This window comes from Antechinus flavipes, chromosome 4 (assembly GCF_016432865.1).
Source record: "Antechinus flavipes isolate AdamAnt ecotype Samford, QLD, Australia chromosome 4, AdamAnt_v2, whole genome shotgun sequence".
NCBI lineage: Eukaryota > Metazoa > Chordata > Mammalia > Dasyuromorphia > Dasyuridae > Antechinus > Antechinus flavipes.
In genome coordinates, this window is record NC_067401.1 from 30,033,963 (window position 1) to 30,057,926 (window position 23,964).

At 43.3% G+C, this 23,964-nt stretch overlaps 1 protein-coding gene across 1 annotated transcript in view; it reads left to right on the top strand.

Annotated features, from left to right (window-relative positions):
• Nucleotides 1–821: 821 nt before the first annotated feature.
• The window catches only part of PHF12 (PHD finger protein 12), a 34,636-nt gene continuing 11,493 nt past the window's right edge, over nt 822–23,964 (top strand). Inside the window, exons 1-6 of the mRNA XM_051992274.1 lie at nt 822–1,021; nt 1,561–1,742; nt 18,081–18,153; nt 20,243–20,636; nt 21,259–21,379; nt 22,813–22,945. Of these exons, the coding sequence (XP_051848234.1) occupies nt 956–1,021; nt 1,561–1,742; nt 18,081–18,153; nt 20,243–20,636; nt 21,259–21,379; nt 22,813–22,945 (969 nt within the window). The 5' untranslated portion in view covers nt 822–955. The remainder of the gene's footprint in view (nt 1,022–1,560; nt 1,743–18,080; nt 18,154–20,242; nt 20,637–21,258; nt 21,380–22,812; nt 22,946–23,964) is intronic.

Below are 23,964 nucleotides of genomic sequence, written 5' to 3' on the forward strand. Positions count from 1 at the left end.
GCTGTTTTTTGCTCCCTTTACCAAGATGGCGATGGGAGACAAGCTCTTGTGAAGCGACAATACGCCTGCGTGCGAAGCGGGTGCGGCTTTCGGAGGCGGAGGTGTGTGTGTGAGACGTGAGTGGTGCTTTCAGCACGCCTGCGCAGAAAGCCGTTCGTCTTTGGCCACTCCACTGACGTCCGAGGCTGCAGGTTTCCTCTACTTCTAGCAGCTGCGCTGTGAGCTTCGGAAGCCCTTCAATGCGCTTGCGCGGAAAGAGGGGCCTTGGGAAACCAATGCGCCGGCGTGGTGAGGGGTGGGAGGGGCGTCAGCGCTCTCGGCGATTGCCAGCGCGGCTGCGCGCTGGGGGGCGCCCCCTCTGCGCGGCTGCGCGGGAGCGAGGCCGCCGGCTGTCAGTGCGGTTGCGCGCGGCGAGCGGCGAGCCCGGAGCGCCTGCGCGGGCGGCTTTGCGGGCGCTCGCGGTAAGTTTGCGCCAAGTGCGCGGCAGCGGGGACGCAGACGGCGGCGGCGGCGAGAGGCGGAGCCCGGGGACCCCCCCCATCCCCCTTCCCCCTAGTCCCCTCACACGGCACCACCTCAGCTCACCTCTCGCCCCCCCCGACCCCGACCCCCCTCCCGGGATGGCAGCGCCCGCCAGCCTCCCCGGCCGGGCCGGCGGCCGCCAGCGCCGGCTCTAGCCTGTGGGCCTAGGCCCCGCCGAGGCCCGAGCCCCGGGAGCCCGGAGCCACCGTGCAGCCAGCAGCCCGGCCCGGGACTGAGGGGCCGCGCCCCCCTCACGGCCCGAGGGGAGGACGGTGCCGCCCCGGGGGCCCCGCGGGGGCCGGGGGCTGGGGGGGCGAGGAGGCCGGGCCCTTGGGGCGAGAGGGAGGGTCAGGAGCGCCCCCTCCCCCCACATCCCCCTCCCCTCGGGGTCGGGGGGGCCGAGCGGAGCGCGCCCAGCCCGGGAGGTGGATGAATGTGGGAGAAAATGGAGACCAAGACGATCGTGTACGACCTGGACACGTCGGGGGGGCTGATGGAGGTAAGAACAGCCCTCCCGGACCCCTCCCCTTTGGGCAGGCAGGCCGGGGAGCCCAGTTCCCCCCGGCCTACAAAGCGGCCCCCCTCCGGGAGCGCCGGCGGAATGGGGGAGGGGGCTTCGGCCCTGGGGGGCCAAGTGGGGGGCGGCTGTGCAGCGCCCCGAGCCCCCGACTCCGATGCCCGCCCCATCCCGCGGCCTCGGGGTGCTTCCCCGGCGCCGCCTCCGCGGCCCCTTTGTGCCTTACCGACCGCTCCCCGCTCCCCGCCCTCGGTCCGCCTCCGGTCCGGCTCCGGGGCCTCGGAAGGCCTGCCGGCTGTCCATACAAGGAAGTGGAGCGCGGTGTCCGCTCGCCGCCTCCCCATCCCCCCGGCCGCCGTCCTCCGCAGGCAGCGGGCCCGGGGCTCGGGAGCCCGAGGCGCAGGCAGGATGGCCCGGAGGCCGAGGACAAAGCGGGAGCGAGGGGCGGGCGGGAGGAAGAGCCGGGGGGCCGGGGCCCGTGCAGGGCCCCCCACGCACGCCCCGTTTGTCCGTGTGCGCAGCAAATCCAAGCCCTGCTGGCCCCCCCCAAGAGCGAAGAAGGCGAGAAGCGGAGCCGCAAGCCCGAGAAGGAGCCGCGCCGGAGCGGCCGGGCCACCAACCACGACAGCTGCGATAGCTGCAAGGAGGGCGGGGACCTGCTCTGTTGCGACCACTGCCCGGCCGCCTTCCATCTCCAGTGCTGGTAGGTCCGCCGCGTCGCGAATAACGGGGCCGGAGAAAGCGGGGAGTCGGGGCGGCCGCCGCTGCCGCCGCCTGAGGGGAGGGAAGCGGGCCTGGGGGAAGCGGAGCGGAGCGCGGCGGCGGCAGCCCGGCCAGTCCCGGCCCCTGCCTCTGTTTACAACATGGCGACCGGCTGTCTCTAAATTATATTTTTATTCTCAGCGCCATTTTGGCTGCAGAGAGGATTTGCCGGCGCGGCGGCGGCCCCGGGAGGCCGGCCCCTAGCCACGGCCACGGCCCCTCCGTGCCCCGCCCCGCGCCTCTTGGGCAACCCTGGCCCCGGCCCCGGCCGGCAATTAGAGCTGCCCCGGGGCGTCCGGGCGCGTCTCTGGGTCGGCCCGGGCCTGGGAAATCCTTGGCCGCCGGGGCGGAAACGTGCGCCCGCCCGCCGGGGGAGGGGAGCGGAGAGGAGGCCGGGAGGCTGGGACCGGCGCCGGCTCTTCTTCTGTCCGCCCACCCCGGAGAAGGGCGCCGGCCGCCGCCGCTCTGCCCGCAGCCATCTGGCCCAGAGGCGTTTAAACTTGAGCTTCCGCCCCGAGAAATGGGCTCCCCCTCCCCCCAGGCTTGGGCCGCCTCGGAGCCGTGATTGCGTGTCGGCCTCGGCCTCTCCTGCAGCAACAGTTGACAGGGCACTGACCGGACAGCCGGAAAGCTAGCAAAAGCTGTTCGGGGGTGGGGGCTCATTTCCACCCGTTTTTGGGAGGTTGCCGTTTATACGTAGCTGTTCAGTCTGCAGAGAATCTATCTAAGCTCTCTTCTCCAGCATCATTCACATTTTCCCTCAATTTGTGATGGAGTTAAATACTGCATTCTCTACATTTGTGCTAATTGTAGGGGTTTGAACCACTTATTAGACTGATTACTGATAGTAAGGAAATTAAGGTTGTGGTCAGAAGTTGTGTAGGAAGAAGCCCATCGCTGTTGCCAAGATCGTTTTGTCCGGGAGTGCACCCCAGCATGTGCTGCTGCTGGGGTAGAAATGTTTTTAACCTGCAGGAATCTTTGCTGGTAGCTTTTAAACATTTTATGATGAGATGACTAATACTGTAAGGAGGGGATCCGGGCTTCCTGTACCCGTGATACAGCTGAAAAAAACTCTTGGAGTCGGTCTCTTGGCTGTGTTAGTGTGATGGAATTTCTATGTCTGAGATAGTTTATGTGAATTGACAGTTAATTTCAATTACTCCTATTTCAGGTTGTGATTATTTGGTAGATGTCATATTGGTGCGGCGGTGTTGTGAGCATCGTTTGCAGTGTAGGTTAATGTGTTTTTATTCTTGGATGTAGTTGGTGTTAGTTGAAAGTAATGGCTTATATGCAAAACTTGGGTATTAGATAAGGTCCACACTCTCTTTAATTTCAGTTTAATAAAACTGTCTTTGGAATTGTATAAGTGTGCAGTGGATTGCAAAGTATATGAAATCTGACCCCTAAATTTTTAAACGCATCCATACCCTGCCCGTGCAGTAAAATTCTGGTTTGTCCGGACTTAGTTTCCGTGTATAAAAATTATTTTTTCCCTTTGTGAGATTGGTCAGGGTAATTGGCAACTTCAGGTTCCTGTTGAGTAAGGTAGAGCATGTTTCTCTGTCTCCTTAAAAATGTTACTGAATGTGCCACCTCACAAATTAATGTTTAAATTATAAAATACCATATTGTTTATTTGAGGTAAGGCAGTCTAATTTCTGTTTCTTACGGATTTTGAAGAACAAAGTCTATTGGTATTGGTGGGGAGGCTGGAAGTTTTCTCCCCCTCCCCCCCATTGAAATTCCTAATAAGTCTTCTTATAGACTGAGCTTATTATTATCACACTCTTTTGCCACCTAACCCTACTCACTGTGCTGCTAAGCTGATAATAATCCATTGACTAATTCATGACAGAGTTGTCCTTAGAGAATTTTTTTATTCCTGCCTTAAAAAAAAAAAAATGATATTCTCATGATTACACATATAGGCTCCTTTTGGGATTCTGATTCAACTGATCTGTAGAAGAGTAATTTAAAAACTATGTTAACTTGCCCAAACTTTTTTCCTTCAATTTCCCATTGCGTTATTTACTTTTATAAACATAACAATGACTGCTTCCTCCATCCTCCCTGAATGCTTCACTATGTAGCTGGAGTTTTGCAAATCTTTGGAGGCAAAATGCTTTGCAACGTAAGATCTTCAAAGCTTTCTGAGGCAAATCTTTTTAAGTCTCTAGGATTTCTGGTCTGCTTAACTGTGAAAAGGACCTGGTGAAGTGTCTCCAAAACAAATATATACACAATTTAGATTTTGGGGGTCTTGACTTTGCACAGAACTGTGAGATTTTTACCCAGTAGCTAGGCAAATCAACTGTTTTCTTGACCAGACTTTGCTCTATCCTGTTTTATTCTGGAAGAATAGTGATTTTTCTCTCAGTGAACTTAGAACACCTGGGTTTTTTGTTTGTTTTTTTCTGGATCTTTTTCTGTGATTCTGTGAGAGAACAGAGTGGTAGAGGTTAGTCTTATGATGTCACTGAACAATAAGAATTCAGGAAATAATGTGTGAGCACTTGTTTAAGTGACAGTTGAATCATTTATCCAAGTTTAACTGGTACATCAATTATTCATAGTGGTGGGAAGGGATACCAACTCTGTGTTAGGTGAGGTGGAAGATCTTTTTAAAATGTTCCCTGAACATCTTAATTGCACAGCTTTAAGTTGTGCTTTCTGAAGATGCCAGTCACACAATGATTAGCTCCTAAGCTGTGTTTGAAAGTTGGATTAACTGAGCCTGAGCTGAGTTCACTGAACCATCTTTCTGATTGAAATGGGTATGTATGATCACTTCATAGCAAAGTGAACATTGTAGGACATGACTAATGAATTTGGTGAAAAACATTATGATTTCCTCTCTTAAGCTCATAGCCCCAAACAGAATTAGGAACTGAGACTGTCCCATTGAGCAGGCATCTTACCTTACCTCACTCAGCATGCTTGCTTCCCGTCAGACGGATTTCTGCAGCATTTGCCTCCGCATGTTATATTTGGAATTGTTGGCTGGGTTTCCTCTCGCTGGTATTGGCAGCGGGATCTAAAATGAGGTTTTCGAAGAATGGGAGTTAAAAAGTGTATGCTGCATGGATAAAACTGAGCTCGCCTTGGAGTTTTACATATTATTTTCAGTGAGTCACAGCAAGAAAAGTTTCTCACGTGAAGTGCAAAACTGTCACCTTTAACTGGCATGTAGAATGTCTTGATGTGATTAACTAGGAGGATGGATTTTTCCTGCTTTTGTCAGGTCCACGAGCTGCTGAGCAGCTCCTGGTGTAATGCCATGATGGAGGAGTCCTCTTAGCAGGATTGAGAAATTAGAAGAGACTGGTTTTGAGGTGGAATTTGTGAGGTGTTCCCTGTTTTCTTATTATAAGTTGGTTCTTCTGCCAATGGAAGTTCTGAACTTTTAAAAACTCTTTTTTTGAGTAGAATGCTTCTAAACTACAGTGAACAAAACTTTTTCTTTACATTTGCTGTATTTAATGAGATCTGTACATTTTTAAGATTGTGAGCCTTCCCTGCAGCTTTTTAGGTGATCATAGTTAAGTCAATATTTACTTAAATTTAGATGGTTACTTTTAAGCTTTGGTTTAAATAAAAACCTATGGGTGGTTTTCTATACAAATTACACTTTTGTGAGAAAATTCATTTTAGAGGTTTGAAGTGATCAGCCTAAATTTTTAAAATCTTAATTTAAAAACTATGGATTTATTTTAGTTGTGTTATTTGCCAAAAATTTTATAATCTGAGTGAATGACCTTTGAGGGTAAGAAGAGAAGGCTTAGCCTGAAGAGGAGGGCAACATTCTCCTGAAACAACATTTATCGTGATACTTGAAGCAACTTAGTAAACTTCACAAAGTTGTTACTATGTTGCTGTGTCTAACTTTTTATGATCCCTTGGATTGTACTGTCTGGGATTTTCTTGGCAAAGATGCTGGAGTAGGTTGCCATTTCCTTTTCCAATGATTAAGGCAGACACAAGTAGCATGATTTACCCAAGGTCTCACAGCTAATAAGAATCTGAACTCTGATTTAAACTCAGGTCTTCCCAACTCCAGGCCCAGCTCTCTAATCATTGATTCATCTAGCTGCCCTAGGAAGGTGGTTATAGTTATAATCCCACCTGTCTGATGATATTCTTTGGTTGCATTTCTCAAAACACTTTGATAATGAGTATCTCTAATATGGTTATGGTTTTTTAAGATTGTCAAATTGACTGGTATTCTCTTAGGCTTTTTTGTTGAACAGTTCGGTTATTTTTCAGTCATGTCTGTGACCCCATTTGGGGTTTTCTTGGCAAAGATACTGTAGTAATTTGACATTTCTTTCATGGTGCATTTAAGACGTACAGTATTAAGTGACTTGCACAGGGTCACTCCACTAGTGACTGTCTGAGGCCCCAAATTCTATCTGCTGTGCTACCTAGCTGCTCACTTTTTGGATTTTACAATCATGTAAGAAAACTTGTACAATTCTTTCAGTCATATCTGTGGATTCTAGATCTTTGGTTCTCATACATCTGTTTTAAGCCTCAGTCAGGTTTAGTTTCAAAGGATTTTTTTTAATATAAAACCCAAATCAGAAATTTCCAAAAAAATTGTCTAATTTGAATTGAAAAGTAGTCCTGTAGTCACTATTGTGTGTCAAAGGAAAATTCAGAATGAAAACACAAATTATGTACAAAATTCGAAAGAATATATGCACGCCACTCTCTTCTACTTGTTTTGTCCTCTCTTCCAATAATAATTTAACATCTTTCTTCATCTAAATAAATGACTAGTGAATTTATTTCACTTAGACCCAGATGCTATGCCTTAGTAAAGACAGAGCAAAGTGATTTGTTTCTATTTTGTTCTTTGAACTTTTCTATCAGAAAATTTCAAAGCTGTATATGATTTTTTAAAAATATTACCACCTAAATTCCTTTCTCCCCCCCCCCAAAAAAAGTGCCCTCCCATATATATTAGCCACAATTTTAAACATCCATGTGTGGAATCAAGAGCCAAGTAGGAAAGTATTCCTTGTATTTGTCCTTATACCTGGAGGCTCTTGGTTTAAGAAGGAAGATTTTAATTGCTGCAATTTGATTTATAAAACAAGTAATTAACAGCTTGCTTTGAAAATTACTTAGGTCAGCTGACTCATTTAAACCCAGGTTAACGAGAGGGGAGAGCTGATTATGTGCTATGGTGAACTAACTTATGAATATTAGAATATAAACCTCTATACCAGTAAATGGAAAAAGCATGAAAGAGGGTTTCTTAACCTTTTCTGTTTCCTGGACATTTTTGGCATCTGAAGCCTATGGATCCCTTCTCTTGAATGTTTTTAAATTCATAAAATATATAGGCTTACCAAGAAAAACAGTTATGTAAAAAATGACATGGGGGGGTGGTTTTTTTTTTCCCCCCATCCCAAGTTTACCAGCCTCTTCAGTTAGTGGATACCAGGTTAAAAACTGATAGAATACAGGGTTTTAGCAAAATATAGTAAGCCTGATTTTGATATCCCTAATGGTATTAACTATCAATAAAGGTGTCCTATAGCAAGGTCTAGTTTTGCCTCTTGAGTGATAAAGTGGTAAAAAGAAGAGAAAGCCAGATGTTTACTTTTGAAAGAAACCACTTACTTGGCATTGGGGGAAGAGGGGGAGGGGTTCGTTAGATTTAGGTCAGACCAGATGGCTGGTGAAGTTCTTTCCAGTTCATTCCAACTCTGGTTTTTTGTTGAAATCCATCTCTGATTTCCTGTGTAACACCTCCCCTTCCTTTCCCCCCCCCCCCCCACTCCTCCCCAAGTTCCTTAGATATATAGTAAAAGCAGGCAGCCCAGACGGAAGGGGTTGGTTTGGGATGTGATGGTACATGCTATGTTGACACACCTTAGGCTCCTGGAAATGTTTTCATCCTTAAGATGCCAGAGGTTTTGAATTGCTCTTAACAGCAGAAATGCACCTATTCTCCTCCCTCCTTGAGAAATGCCCTAAGGAGTACTTAGCCATGACTGTCTCCATTACTGCCCAGTGAGTGACACTTAGAAGGTACCTCTTCATAACCTTAGCCTCTCCAAAGACATAGCAGGACTATGTCTGTCCCTCCGCCAGCTTCCAGAAAGAGGGGGACATTATATTCAATGTATGTTCTAGACTACATTATAAAAGGGGGCTTGTCACCAAGCCCAAGATACACAAGGCAGATTAGCTTATTTCTCTGCCTCGAATTTCAGAACAATTCAGAAGAACAAGGGAATGACTCTCTTCTGTCTTCCCCTTTTTAATTACTGAAATTTTTATTCTATGATCTTAAGGTCAGTCTTAAAGTTTAATGGGGGGGGAGTATGATTCAGATAGTAACTGTTTAAGGTTTAAGCACACTTGTGTAGAATAAAAAACTTAAATGAAAAACTTATGATAGAAATTGATAGAAGAAACTATTTTAACCCTAAAAAGTCAATTCAGTGTTTTTCATTCAATAGTGTTCAATTCACCATAAGATTCTAGGTATATAACTATACCTTGCCAAAACAAACCAAGATTGTCTGGGACCTGTGATTGGTGAAAGTTAATAAGTAACTTTACTACGTCATGCAAAGAACTGCTTCAAATTTTCCTTTTTGATTTTTATTGCAGTCCCACTGAAGTACTTGAGAGCCCAGAACTGGCCCATCTCTGTACAATAGAATTGATGTCTGGGTCATTTCAAATGGATGGTACCTTTTGTTAACACAAACAGCACAGCCATTCCTCCTCCTAATTATGTTTGCTTTCCTTTATCTCCGTAGCATTAATCTTTTATTTTCTGCCCTTCCCGGGCTTTTTTACAAATTGCACAGTCCTCTCCCAAGAGATGCTACCTGGTCTTGAGGAAACAAAAAATAACTAGAATAACAGCAGGATGAGGAGAAACATCCAAGTCTGAATGAACCCCGCTTGGGTCTTTCCCACTGATCTCAGCTCAGCATGAAGCACTTTTTCAAATAAGCTCTAGGGGTGGTGGATGGTATTCTCCGTGGAGTTTGATTTGAACAGTAGGCCACGGACATCGTTTTCTCTCCAAGCCAGACTGGGGGAAATTATCTTTGAATCTCAGGGAAGTTGGAGCCCCATTTGTGGTAGCTTCACCCACTTGCTACTGGAATTCCAAAGGAATATGGAATATTACCCTTCTCTTATCTAGGTTCTGCATTTATGACTAGAAAGAACGCAGGCAAGCTAATGAGTGAAATAAAACATCATTGAGGATTGTTTAAATAAGTTCTGTTATAAAAGTGGGCTCCACAGAACTCTCATCGTTTTTCCTTTCACCAACCCAGTGACCTATAAAGACTTGGAGGGATTGTTCCTCACTCCTACCTTCACTGAATCCATCAGAATATAGTTAAATCATCTTTGTTCAAAGATTGAGCTTTTTCATTTTGAGGATCGTGTCTTAGTTTTTAGAGAGGGTTTTCTTTTCTTTTTTTTCTTTTTATTTACAAAACATATGCATGGGTAATTTTTTCAACATTGACCCTTATAAAACCTTTTGTTGCAAATTTTCCCCTCCTCCCCGAGATGGCAGGTAGTCCAGTACACATTAAATATGTTAAATTATATGTTAAATCCAATATGTGTGTGTGTGTGTGTGTGTATTTATACAGTTATCTTGCTGCACAAGAAAAATTGGATCTAGAAAGAAAAAAAACCTGAGATGGAAAATAAAAATGCAAGCAAACAATAACAGAAGGAATGAAAATGCTATATTGTGGTCCATGCTCAGTTCCCATACTCCTCTAGAGAGGGTTTTCTAGAGAATCTTATGGACATCCAATTGACTGTTCTCTGTTATTAATCAATGAATTATGAAAATAGGACTACAATGAACTGAGTAAATGTTTATGGACTCATCTTTCCTATTTTTAACACTTAGGCTGTATTTAATTTTCCTTAGTTTGTCTTTGTTTTTTAAATAACCTCTTAGAAGTGAAAAGGAATTCCTCCTTTGCAAAAGTAGAGGAATCTGAATGTGAATTATTGCATGTATCATCATATTGTTGGTGTGTGGATTTTGCTAAATCAATTTTCTCTCTTTCATTTTTCATTTTCACAAGAGATAGCTAGATAATGGGGGAGGGAAGTAGGAATTATTTGGGAGTCAAAGGTGATGTGAAAAAAAAATGCCACAGATGTTGGCCATTTGGTAAGCACTGATTTGTGAGGGAGCTTGAGTGCTTACCAAAATGGTAAGCATTGGGGTACATGCACACAACACACACACACACACACACACACACACACACACACACACCCTCTTTTCTTTCCTCTTTGATTTCATCTGGTACAAATCAGAATTAACCAGCCTACATTAGTGACCTGAAACTATGTGAAATAATTTTTCTCCCCTGAAATGTAACTGTGTGCATACGGTCTCTTTGCTAGGCTTCGAGAAATATTCTGAAAAGTGTCTGCAATTTCTTTCATTACATTGTAACCAGGTAATCATCTAAGTAGGATACACGCTTCATTTCTTAAGTGGACTTTCCCGAAAATCCATTATTTGAGTATATATTTGAGTTTAGGATGATCATTCTTTGCAAGTAAATCATCCAGATTTTTAGCCTAGACCCTCTGAGGAAGACAATGATCAAGGGTAAATGTTGGCTTTCTGTCTCAGAGATAGCACATTCAGGTTCTAACTAGGTCAGTAGGGGTAAGAACTGGGAGGTTTCTCAGAAATCCTAGTGGGCACTTATCTGCAGCCCCAAACCCTGGCACAGCCCAGCTTGACAGCCCGCCCATGAGATTACTGAATTAATGTAGGGCAGGGAGGTCTGAGATTTATAAGTAGAACTGGAGAGAGTAAAGCTAACACTGCTTTAGCTCAGATAGGGCTCCTTAATAAGATCCTATGAAGGGAAAGAATAAATGAAGTAAAAATCTCAATCTAATTTAACTCTGTTTCAAACAAAATGATTGGAGCTTTTCATCTTTTGAGCCTCTACTGAGTTTAAGGTCCAGTATCCAGACACACTGGATTTTAGCTCTTGGATCACTATGATAATCTATTAGGGTTTGGCCCCAGCTTAAAAGAAAAATTCAGCCACTCATCCCTCCTACCTTAGATGTTTATGGAATGCATGGATCCACTTGTTGGGTTATATGTCCTGGTGGAACATTCCCTCTGATTATTAGAAACTTACTGTTGTGACTGGAATTTTATCAATTTTTAAAAGCAAGTGAGTTTCAGCATGTGCTCTGAGGTGATTGAGTAGAGTTAACCATTAAAATATGTACTGCCAGCCCAGTCCGAGCACAAGATTCTTATAAAATGTGGACTAGTCTAAAATGCTATAGGCCAACAGTGGGGAGCCAAGTTCTCTGTGACATGGAGAGCCAACTAGTAGAAGTCTTTTAGAGAGTGACAGAGGTGAACACCTGACCATAGCTATTAGTTTTGCATCCTTTTTGTTTTCCTCCCAAGATACTTTGGCTTGCAACGATCTTCTCCAGGTGTCCCCTGCTGGGAGGATGCCACAGGCTAACTGCAAAGAAGCATGTAATTTTGGGGCACAGTCAGCCTGTTTGAAAGACTTGTATGCCTCTGGAAATGACGCAACGGGCTGGATTTCTCAATGGGGCATTTGTAATGCCCTGGCACTCCTGTTGGTTTCCTTCTTAGCACTCTGCCTCTGAGGCTGTGCATGAGAAAACCAGTGATCCTTGTTCTTTATGGAGTTAGCAGGACAGCTGTATTTGCGTCAGTAGCTGGAATAAAGGAGGTTTGGGGGAGAGCCCCTGTGGAGCTCTCGTCTCTTTTTGCCTTTTATCTTACTGGCATATTTCAACATAGCCATCATCTTTCCTTCCTCCATGAAAGCTGAAATTCATGTCCAGATATTTAAAATTTCTTCCTAAAATTAATTTTGTTTCCTCAAAATTAGTGCTAAATTTGAGTCTATAATCAATTTTTTTCTCATTTTTTAAAACCCTTAACATCCTTTTTTCTAAGACTGGCTGGTTTGAGAGACCTGTTTTTATGTTGCTACTAATCTCTTTGTAAATCAAGACAGCCACTAGGCCAAGAAATGATTGGACATTTCAATTATTATCTTAAATCTCCCACTTTGAATCCCATCAACCTGTTTTCCTGCGTTGGTCAGAAGCAGCAAAGCCAGATTGAAGAAGGATTTTAGGGTAGCCCCAAGCATGTCTTGCCAAGATGATGCCAAGTATGATTCCAGGATTTTTTTTTTATTAATGGGTTTTAAATGTATGAGTGCCATTAAAATCAAAACTTCAGTGCTATTGTTTTCTTGCTGCAATTTCTCTCTATTCCCTGATTGCAAAGGGAATGTTAGGAACCTAATCAATAGGATTTACAAGGATGTTATTAGTTTTACTTTTTTTTTTTTTTTGGTCCCATTGGAAACTGTACCAAAGTGATATCCAGGTAAGAAATAGGAAACCTGAAGAATACAAAATTCTTCCAGCCAGTTCACCAGATCGTGCTGGGATTTTGGGTTTTGTTTTTCAGAGGGAAAGGGGCAGAAATGGGTTGCTGTTGATTTGTGTATGCAAATATTTTGTTCGTGTTTCTCTTAGGCTAAATAGGATAATAGATTGCGCAGAATTACTTCTTGAAGTTTTTTATCTCTTCCCTTTGCTTTGCCTGGGTCTACTACTAAATCTTTATTACCATAGTTAACATTTGGAGTGCCTGTGAACTCCGTTGTCCTGTCAGTCAGTTGGACCGTCAGTTGCAAGTTGTACATTTCTCTGGAAAACACAGGTTGGCATTAACCATGTCATCCTTACATGGGTGATGTCTGGAGATGTCTCTAAAATAAAAGGTATTCTCCAGCTCCTTTTCTTCAACCAAAACTTCTGCTTTCTCTCCTCCCTTCTAACTCCATAGCAGAAAAGTATTAATTATCCATAGAGTAAAAGCAGTTGGAGCAACAGGTCTCACTAGTGGCCTCCCTCCCCCCCCCCCAAGAAAAAAAAAAAGAAGAAGAAAGAAAAGAAAAGAAAATAGTGCAGGTTCATGTGTATTAATAGATGAAAAGGTAAGGGAGAGAAGAGCCTGATCAACCACATTGGTATCTGACTTGAAATAGACCTTCTTAATTAGAGTCCAGAACCATGACAACTACCAGCATCTTCCACCTGCAGTGGTGTCACCCTCATTAGTGAATGAATGCAGCATTCTAAAGGAAAACAGGATGCAGTTTTTTGGCTCTGAGTTGGGATCATGTAGGAACTCAGACAGAGCTTGGGCGGGCAGAGAGAGGTCCAACAGTATAGTTGTTGCATTTAGTTAGGTATGGTTTTTCTTTCTTTTTTTTTTTTTTATGGGGGGGGGGGGGGCGGGGGAAACGGGATAAGAGTAGGCCTTAAATGACTTTCTTTGGTTGCCCTTCAAAAATATTGTGAACACTAAGATCTAGATACTTTCATCCACAAAGTGGTCATTTGGTTTTGGGCTTTATTAAAGAAAGATTAGAATGAAGCTGTGATATGCATCATTTCAGGGGAGGTATCCATACCAGTCAGATCCCAGATCCATCTGAGGATTGAGGAGGGAGCAGTGCTGTGCATCTTTGACTTTGGAGGAAGGGCAATTTGTGAAATAAATGCCCTGACCAGCTTTGATTGGTTTGTATATAGATGCTATGCTAACATCTTACCAGGGTTCTCAGACCTCAGGGATGTAGGAATGATCTAAAACAGGATTTTGAGGGGGATGCCTTTCAATTTCACTGCCTTCCAAAATTCCAGTCTCCCCTCCCCAAGATTTCAAGGGTCCTTATAGCTAGAAAAATGATCACTGAATAATTTTAATTAATAATTTTAGAACTTGCTGTGACCATGAATGATGGAAGTATTTCCATACAAACCCCTAATTTTATAGGTGAGAAAATAGATCTCAGCTTGCCTCCTATTACTCATATAGTTAGTTTGTATCACTACTGAGACAGAACAGCTTCCATTCACTCCAGCATCTCTAAACACTAAAATCTTTGATTTTGTATGGCTTTGAAAGGTTTCCATTTGGATCTCTTTATTGTCAAAGAGTTTAACTTTCAAACATCCTATTTTCATGTACTTCTTTATATTGTATTATAATGTATAGTCTTCAAAGGAGAAGACCACATCTTCTCTTTTCCTCTGAAATGATCTCCTCTTTTGACAACACATCTTGGAAGTATCCTATGTCATGACTGATAAAACAAAACAAAACAAAAAGAATCCAGCTCATTTTAGGATCTGAGGAAGTGTTTGTTAAGGAAGTTCTAAGTTTTTGCTTAAAAATAAAAGAATTTGGGGGGATTCTTAAGATACTGTCTTGAAGAGTTTGGATTGAGGCTCTCTGTTATTTCACTAAATCTTGAGCAAGGTAAAGAACAAATAGCTTCTTTATAACTAATGCTGGAAATTAGAGGAGGAAGATTTCTCTTGATCCTAATGAAATAACTGCCCCAGTGGACCTTTTCACTCTGAATGGTTTCCTTTTGTCCAGTTTTTTATAAAGAAAAATTGATCATTTACCTTCAGTGGTATTTGGGGGGAGGGGGGGTTTCAGGGCTACTTTGATAGGTTAATTTTTTTTTTAACTCCAACTAACACATGATCTTTGCAGACTCTCACAAATGCCATCAAGTTTAAAAATATACAGACTCTTTCACTAGAAAAATTCAACAAGGTTTTGAAACATGGCAGCTGATAATTGAGTTCAACAGAGAGCAAGTTTGAAACAGCCTCCTAGCTGCACAGTCTCTTCTCCAAAGATTTTCATTCCTGTTTACATGATAGTGATGTGAAGTAGTTATTTTGCAAGCAGTCTATTTGCAAAACATCCTCTTTAGGAACTGGTTCCTCGGCTTATCTCCTAACAATAGTAAGGCTTCCCTGTATTGGTTTCATAATGTCTGTTCTCCCTAGAAATAGGCAAAAAGTCACCTTTAAATAACTAGAAATAAGTTGAGGATGGAACGATGGTGGGAATGCAGAGTGCTCTCTTAAAAAGAAGGTCTTTTATGTTCTAACTCAAAAAGGCTTCTAAACAAGGCTCATTCTTTTCAGGCCTTTTCTCTCTATGATCCTATTTTAAGATGATTCTCCTTCACAGATTTTATCCTTTTAAAAGGTTCTCATTTCACAGTCTGTCTCTGATAAAGTTGGTAATTTTTGTTTTAAGTGAACAAAGAGGGATATTTCCCTCATTCTCTTCATATTCTCTTTTTCCACATAGAAGGAACCTTCTAACTTTCCAAACCTTTTTTTACATTTAGTGTCTTTTACTTATTTTCTTAGTTATTCCCCAAACTACCTGCACTCCATCAAGCAAACCCTTTTGTGCACACTGTTTAGGATTCTAATAGTCAAGCTAGAATTCTGAGAACAGACTCTGGAAACAAAGCATTTGAGAAATTCTTCTGGTGACAATTCATCAGAAAGGAGCAGAGATGAGAATAAGATTGTTTGTTGTTGTTTGTTTGTTTCTTTTTAATTAAAATAATAAGGACAATAAGCCCTTCTGGAGAATACAGATACAAACTTTGTCTCTAGTCTACCCTCTCATTATTTAAGTTATATAGAAAAAAATCATTTTACGTGTGATACAACCAAATATTGCCCCAGATTTTTTTTTTTTTTAAGGAAACCTGTGATTTCATCTGTGATACGGATTCTAGGGATTCCAGTGAAGCATTTCTTCAGTTATCAATGCAGATCAACCTCTTCTCTGCACTTTGATTTGCCTTGTTCAAGGTTGTGTTTGAGGGGCACTTGAAGGCAGGTCTTTCTGAGGCAGATGCTAGCTCTCTGTCCTTACTCTATCACCCTTATATAGCCAAAACAAAAGCTGCCCAATTGAGTATCACCAGCATAGCCAGCAAGTATCCTCTTCTTTAACTGGACTTTTGAACTATCTGCTTCCATCGTTGGCAGCCCAACTTTTAGTCAATTACCAGGTTTCTTTTGTTGTTGTTGTTGTTGTTGTTGTTGTTGTTGTTTTTCCCAGTAATATTTTGTTTTTCCAAATACATGTAAAGATACTTTTCATCATTCATTTTTGTAAAACTTCATGTTCTAAATTTTTCTCCCTCGTTCCTTTTACCACCCTCCTCCTCAAGACCACAAGTAATCTGATATAGATTAAATATGTTCAATCCTTTTAAGCCTATTTCCATATTTATCAAAATTGTGTGGGGGAAAAAAGATGAAAACACTGTTTCAATCCACAATTAATCTTCATAATTCTCTCTCTGGGTGCGATTGGCATTTTCCAACCCAAGTCTATAGGAATTGCTTTGAATCTCAGAACTATTGAGAACAGACAAGCCTATCACAGATAATCATCACATAATCTTGTTCTTATGATGTACAGTGTTCTCCTGGTTCTGCTTATTTCACTTAGCATCAGTTTTTTTGAAAATCAGCCTACTCATCCTTTTTTATAGAACAATAATATTCCATTACTTTCATATACCATAATTTATTCAGCCATTCTCCAAATAATAGACATCCACTCAGTTTCCAGTTCTTTGCTACTACAAAAAGAGCTGCTACAAACATTTTTGCGCATATAGGTCCTTTTCCTTTTTTTAATGATCTTTTTGGGGTATGGGCCCAGCAGTGAGACTGCTGAATCAGAAAGTATGCATAGTTTGATAGCCTTTTGGGCATAATTTCAAATTGCATAGTCTTTTACAGTTAGCAGTATTTTTTCTCATATGTTCCCTCTTAGCACCCTTTTAAGTCCTACAGGATTGAAGTTGATATTTCCACTTAACAGATGAAAAAAAAAGTAGCTAGTGAGTAGCAGGTCTTGAACAAGAATCCAGCTCTTCTGATTCCCACTCCAAGGTCTTTCCAAATGAATAGAAGACAGAAGGACTACAGAAATTCAGATGAGAGAATGTTGGACATGGAGATGATCAGTGTTGTTATGGCTTCTGTCAGACAGAACTCCTTGAGGTCAGGGGACCACGCGCCCCACCACAGCCCAAACCATTTTTGTCCTTTGGAGTGAAGAGAAAGCCCATCAAACAACCATCTGATTGTGTCTATGTCAAAGAGAGCAAGTGCCTTAGATTAATTTCCCTGAAATGACCCTGTCAGTTAACCTTCAGCTTGACTTCATAAGACCATGGAAGGACCCTCAGTTTTTTCTGTAAACAGATTTCCTTGAAAAGTATCTGTTGAAAATACTCCTTTTGATTCATAGGCCATCCATTTGACTTGGGAAGAACACGTGAAGTCAAAACTAGTGAATTGGTGAAACAGGTCATAATAAAGAGCTGGCCCTCAGATTAGAGTAGCTGCCTTTTAAATGGAACCCATGGAGATCATCAAAGTCTAGGTAAACATTTTGGGTTTGACTTTAGATCATTTGAATGTGACCTTTGTAGGCTATCTGAGTGGAGATAGCTGGCCTAGTTGGAAGTTAGTGTAATTGACCTTCACCCCTGGTCCTTTGGTATCTGAGGCAAGTCTGAACAGGCTTTGTTCCTCCAGTTTTTGGTTTTGTTTTGTTTTGTTTTAATCTCTCGGTAAGCAACCCCTCTGAGATGTTAATGAAGCTTTTGGAAAGGGAAATTGAGCTAATGTTGATTTCTTTTTTTTTTCTGATGAACATATGAAGTGCATGTTGAGTAATGTCATTGTTCTGCTACTAGTTTGGGTCATTTGGCCACAGCAGTTTTCAGCTCAGTTATTCACAATTCAGTGGTGTTTCTGGTATTTCTCGCACTTGTTAGTGAATAACTAGTTATTGTTAGTCATTTCGTTAGTGAAGAAGAGCCTAATAAGGGACTTCATGGAACTAAGACTGAGAACAACCTGAGCAAAGATATCATATTCCTTAAAACATGCAAATTTTTTACAAATGCATTTGTGACTCCTCTAAGTACAGGAAGTTCAGTATGACTCCATAGAGACCCCTAGCTGAGGCTGAGAGATGAAAAGTTAGCTCCACATTGCCTTGAAGGGACTTCTCCAGAATCTGCAACTGGGCAACTGGAGCACAGGGCTTCAGACTAATTCACTACAGCCTTTTTTGTAAGTCCGGCTTTGGTTGCTCTTGATCTGGCTTCTCTTTTCTGACATAGGGAAAGTGGTACTGACTCCAAGGGATATTGCAAAAACATACTGAACTGTGCAGAAATAGCAGGTTGTATGTTGTGTGCTGTGTGACTGACTGGCAGGACAGGGAGTTAGGAACGTGCTGGTGGGTTCTGGGCTTGTTCCTCCTCCAGCCAAGTGTTCCTGAGCTGGCCCTTGTCCTTCCTTACAGTAATCCTCCACTGAGTGAAGAGATGTTGCCTCCTGGAGAGTGGATGTGTCATCGGTGCACTGTTCGACGAAAGGTAAAAGGCTTCTTTCTAGGGACTAGTGATGATCAGACTTGCTTACAGGCTGCTCTTGAAATCTTTGGATTTGTAATATGTCAACCCCATTTACTGCATCTCCCCCTCTCTGGAACACCTTTCCCTCTCTCCTTCTGGAATACCAGCGTGACTCAGTAGGATATTTAAAAAATAAAAAATAAAGCCTAACTTGAGATTACAGGGACAGGTAAAGAAAGGAGATCAACTTACAAAGACTCCACTAAGTAGCCAGCAGTCAAAGTAGTTCTATTCCTGTCATTCAGTGAATTTTATTTCTCTGAGCTCTTGGTGAGATCTCAGGTTGTCCTGAAGGTGGCAGCTCTCCACAGTTGGAACTAATTTTCCGTTAGAATGGAATTCAACCAGCAACGGACCATAAATATATGGCTGTTACCCCAACTTAGTAAGGATGGAATCTAACCCATCCTAAGGCAAATCAATCAATGGAGGGGGGAAGTATGTCCTACATTTGGCCAGGGCATAGCAATAGGGCAAAGACTTGCCCTCACCTTACCACTCCCAACCCATCCCATTGGCCTTAGGCTCAGCTAAATGCATCTGTTTATTTAGCACTGCTTTTCTTCATATTTTGATATTTGCTATATGAAAAGATTTGAGTTTTCCATTCTGAAAACTTATGTAAGTTATAAAAGCAAAGCCATATCTTGAAGAAGTAGATTTGTGATTTCACCAGAGCCTTTCAGGGCCAGCTTTTAAACTGTGGCCTTAGAGAAGCTTGTGATGGGTTTAGACCCACCCAAATCCTTTGGGAGATGAGTGAATGGCTTTCCTTTCTTGTGATGTCACTGTTTTCCATGACCCTAGAGCATGATGTCATAGGGAAGGACAACTTCCTTGTTTGCAGAAACAGGATGAAGACATGATTCAAAGAGATTGTGGTTTATATGTGTAACGGAGTCCTCAGTCTTTAAGAAGAAGGTAAACAGGGTTACAGACTTGATTTTTCAAATGTGTGCACAAGGGTTCCTGTTTAAAGCAAGTCAGAGCCAAGTCACCGACCTAAACCACAGCTGCATTTCAGTTCCTCTTAAAGTCAACAAACTGAGTAACTGTTGCCTTGCCTGACCCCATGATCTTGCATCCTCAGCTCTATGAACTCCCACTAAGCAGAAAAACTTCTCTAGAATTTGCTAGTCAAAAGAATTGGAACTCACTAGAGACACAGCTTCTACAGGGTCCCCCCATTTATAGTTGCTGGTGGCCATTTGTTAGAAGCAGAGGAGAAAGTGAGTGGATACACCTGATCTTTCTTTTAGAGCAGCCCCTTTCTTATCTGCCAGACTTTCCCGGACAATACCCTCTCACCTGGCTACTCCTCCAACCTCCTATTGGGGAGCAGGGGGACAGGGAGGTCCCTTGGTCACTGGATGCATTTAAAAGTTTTGTTAATCCTTATTCCTAAGTAAGGTCATTGAAGTCAGGCAGGTTACAATGGAATACCCACGGTCACAGCAGATGAGTGATTGAACAAAGACCTAGAGCCCAGAGGGTCTCTCTTCTTGATGTCAGGCCCATTTGATTTTTCTGGCAGAAGATTGAGGAGAATCCTTAGATTACTGGTTAGCTCTTACTGACCTCCTTTGCTTGCTCTCCTTTTCCTTCCTAATTATATTTTTTAAATTAACAGTTAAACATGAAATGTTGGAGATTAACTTTGCTAGAAACAAGTTAACCTAGTCTCAGGCTGGCACCCGAAATGGCCTATGCAATTTTATATCTCTTTCTAATAGAATGTAACAACTTGGTTAATACACCCATACTGGATGTGGGTAAGACTGTGTACTTCTTCAGTGTGGGTACGATGTAACTTCTCTTTTGTTACTGTAATTGCCTTTTAGTGATTTGCCCACCTTGAACCTCAAGTAACAATTGGGATTCTCAAATGTGCACAGACTTAAGAATCCTCAGTGCAGACAACACTGTAAGAGGTCCCTCTGTGGTCACAGAATTTGTTAAGACACCCTGGCGGGGCTTCCTCTGCCAGCCTGACTGTTGTATGGCATTTGCTCTAACCCTTTGTGATGGGCCTGCCTATTCGTTTATGCAGAAGCGGGAACAGAAAAAAGAACTGGGCCAAGTCAATGGGCTGGTGGACAAATCTGGCAAACGAACCACATCCCCCAGCAGCGACACGGACCTGTTGGACAGGTCAGCTGGCAAAACAGACCTCAAAGCCATCGCCCAGGCCCGGATCCTGGAGCGGAGGGCTAGCCGGCCCGGCACGCCCACGTCTAATGCTAGCACGGAGACGCCCACCTCCGAGCAGAATGATGTGGACGAGGACATCATCGACGTGGATGACGAGCCGGCGGCCCCAGAGATGGACTGCGGGCAGCCCCAGCTGAAGCGACCCTTCGAGCTGCTCATCGCGGCGGCCATGGAGCGAAACCCTACCCAGTTCCAGCTGCCCAATGAGCTGACCTGCACCACGGCGCTCCCAGGTGAGGCCGCAGCCTCTGTGTTAGCAGGTTGGGGGTCTTGGCTCCGCTTCCAACAGCTCCCGTCGCGCTGCCCATCTGAAATGGAACTAATACCATTCAACAGCTCCCCTTTCCCAAGGAGACTCCATCTTCCCCCCCCTTTCCCCCCCCCCCCATCCCCTCAGGTCTTCCTTTTTGTTTGAAACTAACTGGCTGAGAGATCCTGTTTCTTTTCTCATAGAAAATTGAGTTGCCTAGCTTTAGAAACCTGCAGCTGAGTGCACTACAAGGGGAGCTGGGGAGCTAAGACCCTGGCCCGGCCCGCCACCTCCTCACACTTCATTCTCCCAAACAGGCCTCAGTCTTGGTTAGTTGAAATTGGGTGTCCACATGTTCACCTGGCTTCAGGAAGGGTCTTTCTGGGAAATAGGTACCTTTGCTTGGGAAGTTCTCTTTACTCGTGCTTTTCTTCTATCTACTACCTTTTCTTGTTTTAACCAGACACCGCCCACATTTAATGTGGTTCCCCTGGTCAGAGTGGTGTGTCTGTCCCTTTTGTTCCTTCCCCTTGACGCCTTTCTATTCACCTCAACCTGGCAGCTCTGAAACCAGGAGCAGGACAGAACTGTTGGTTGTTTTGCAGGTACTAGCAAGAGGAGGAGAAAAGAGGAAACCACTGGGAAAAATGTCAAGAAAACACAGCATGAATTAGATCACAACGGTTTGGTTCCCTTACCAGTCAAAGTCTGCTTCACCTGTAACAGGTATCTGGCCTTTCCAAAGTTTGGTCGCATTCAGTGGCCAGAGTGCTTTTCTTGTCTGCCTGAAGCTGATGTTTCTCCTTTCCCAATTCCTTGGGGTCTTGAGTTGTACTTTATTTTTCATTCCTTCCTCTCAAATATGCTGTACGTTTCTGACCACTTTCAGGGGGCTCTGATCATGCTTGACTGAGAAACCAAACAGCTTTGGATGCCTTCATACCCGGTGTAGATAAGGATCATTGTGTCCTATGAATTTAAGTCCTTCTATTCTTATCTACATGTGTTGTTTTAATAAAGTCCAATATAAACATAAATTATTACACATATAATATGGTCCTGTTACATCAGCATCCTGAAATAATAAGAATGATAATTACTCATGTATGCATAGTTTTTATACTTATGAGGGACTTCTTTATAAAAATCCTGTAAGATTATTAGCACACATGGTATAATCTTCATTTTATGTGAAAAAAGCAAGGCTTATGTGAAATGCCTGAGCCAAGGTTTGAGTCCAGGCAGGATTTGTAAATGGGTAGGCTTACTAAATAATAAAAGATGGGACTGGAGAGGATTTTAAAATGCCAAACATCCACTGGACAATACTGAGGTGTTATCCAGAGGCAAATGGTCTGAAGAGATGACCCCCTGGGCTGTAAGTTCTAAAAATTGCCTGACCCCATGCAGTTTCTAACTGCTGTAATCTCTGCTTCCCTAGAATCCTGGCTCACCTCAGGTTGAGAGTTCCTCAGTAAAAGGAGCTTAGCCACTTGTTAAATCTGAACTGATTGGGTCATCCTCTGGTCAGGGCTGGACCAGCTAGAGGAAAGTGCCAGCAAAAGGATACAGAGTGTTGTTGGGGATGATGAAATGTCAGACTTTTCAAGTCAGGCAAGAACAGTTTTAGCTAACATGTCTTCAGGTTGCTGGGACCATAGAGTAACAAATCATTCGTGACCTTCCTTGAAACTTAACTTATGGGAGAAAATAGAAAGACTGCTTTCCTTTCAAACCATTTCCTTGCTGTATGGCAGGCTAATTTTTTGCAGAGCACCCCATGAATTTGGCAGAGAGTGAGAAATCTTGGTGCAATGAGATGAGGTGACCTCTGGAAAGGGGGAAAGTATTTTTCCCAATGAGTTAGTGTCAGCCTTCTGAGGAAGAGCATCGGAGCTGACATTGGCTGGTTTCCCTAGAAAGTATTGATCATTGGTCCTTCCTATTCTGCCACCTCAGCTACACTACCCATAAATATTCCTCATTCCCCAGAAAAGTGCTTCCTTCTGGGCCAGGGAAATTGGGAGGGTGGAGCTAGCCTCCAGGCCCAATCGACCTCCTCCATTGCTGCTGCTTCACTGGTAGCAGTGCAGGGGCAGGGATTTGAGGCCTGGACATTCTTGTCACACATATAAACGTACAACCTGTCATCTCTGCAGGAGCTGTCGTGTGGCGCCTCTCATCCAGTGTGATTATTGTCCCCTCCTGTTCCACATGGACTGCCTCGAACCACCACTCACTGCCATGCCGCTGGGCAGATGGATGTGTCCAAATCACATTGAACATGTGGTGGTAAGTACGGGCAGGACTCTAGGGGTTCTTTTCAAGCATAGCCTAATGAGGAAGGAAATTCAGTAAAGAATAAGATAAATAATAGGATCTTAGATCTAGATGACACCTCAGTGGTCATCTGACCCAACCCTCTCACTTTACAGATGAGGCAGCTAAGAGCTACAGAGGTGGGATGACTTAGTTGAGATTATCTGGCTAGGGAGTGACCGAGTTTGCTTAGAACCCCAGACCTTTGACTCCAAACTCAGCATTTTTCATTCCACTACTGCCTCCCTGATATGATAATCTGGTTTGTTTTGGTAGGTTTATCAGTTTTTCTAATTAGAAATTAATTTATGCTGCCTGTCTCTACACAGTTTTGGATTATTTTGACACATTTCAGCTCTCTGAGTTGATGATTTCTCTTCCCAACACTAAAGGGAAAAAAAATCCTCATTGTAGATTTGCAAATGTATATCAGTGAGTCCTGAGTTTACACAGGGACCCCCCATAGGAATTATTGGTGTAATACTAGATAATTTGAAGAGTAATGACAAAATGAATATTCTAAAAGTCTTTCCTCAATATCTAGTTTTAAATCTTCTTTAGTCCTAGGGGGAAAGAACTTTGTAAAGATATAAATATATTCTTGTATTCCAAGAACCTTTCCCATGAAAGGGAAAGCTACATTTCCAGAACAAAACTTGAGAGCACTTTCTCCAGCCTAAGGGAGGCTTCCCCGTCTCTGTAACTGGGACAGTTAAAAAAAACTGTATTCAGGAGTTAGAGAAAAGACCCAAAGAAAACAGCAGTTTTTGCCTGATAAGTAGATGAAAAATTGTTCCTTTGATTTAGATAAAAGCATCTGTGCTGACACAGGGGCTGGTCATCATGCAGCATGGCAGGGCTGGCCCTTGGCCCCTTTTATGGGTCACTGTTCACATCCAGATTCTCTCAGATTGAAAGTTCTTGATTGTGTTTTGACTTAGTCACTGCTGTTATAGCCACTTTCCCAAACACAGGTCTGAAAGAAAGTCTCT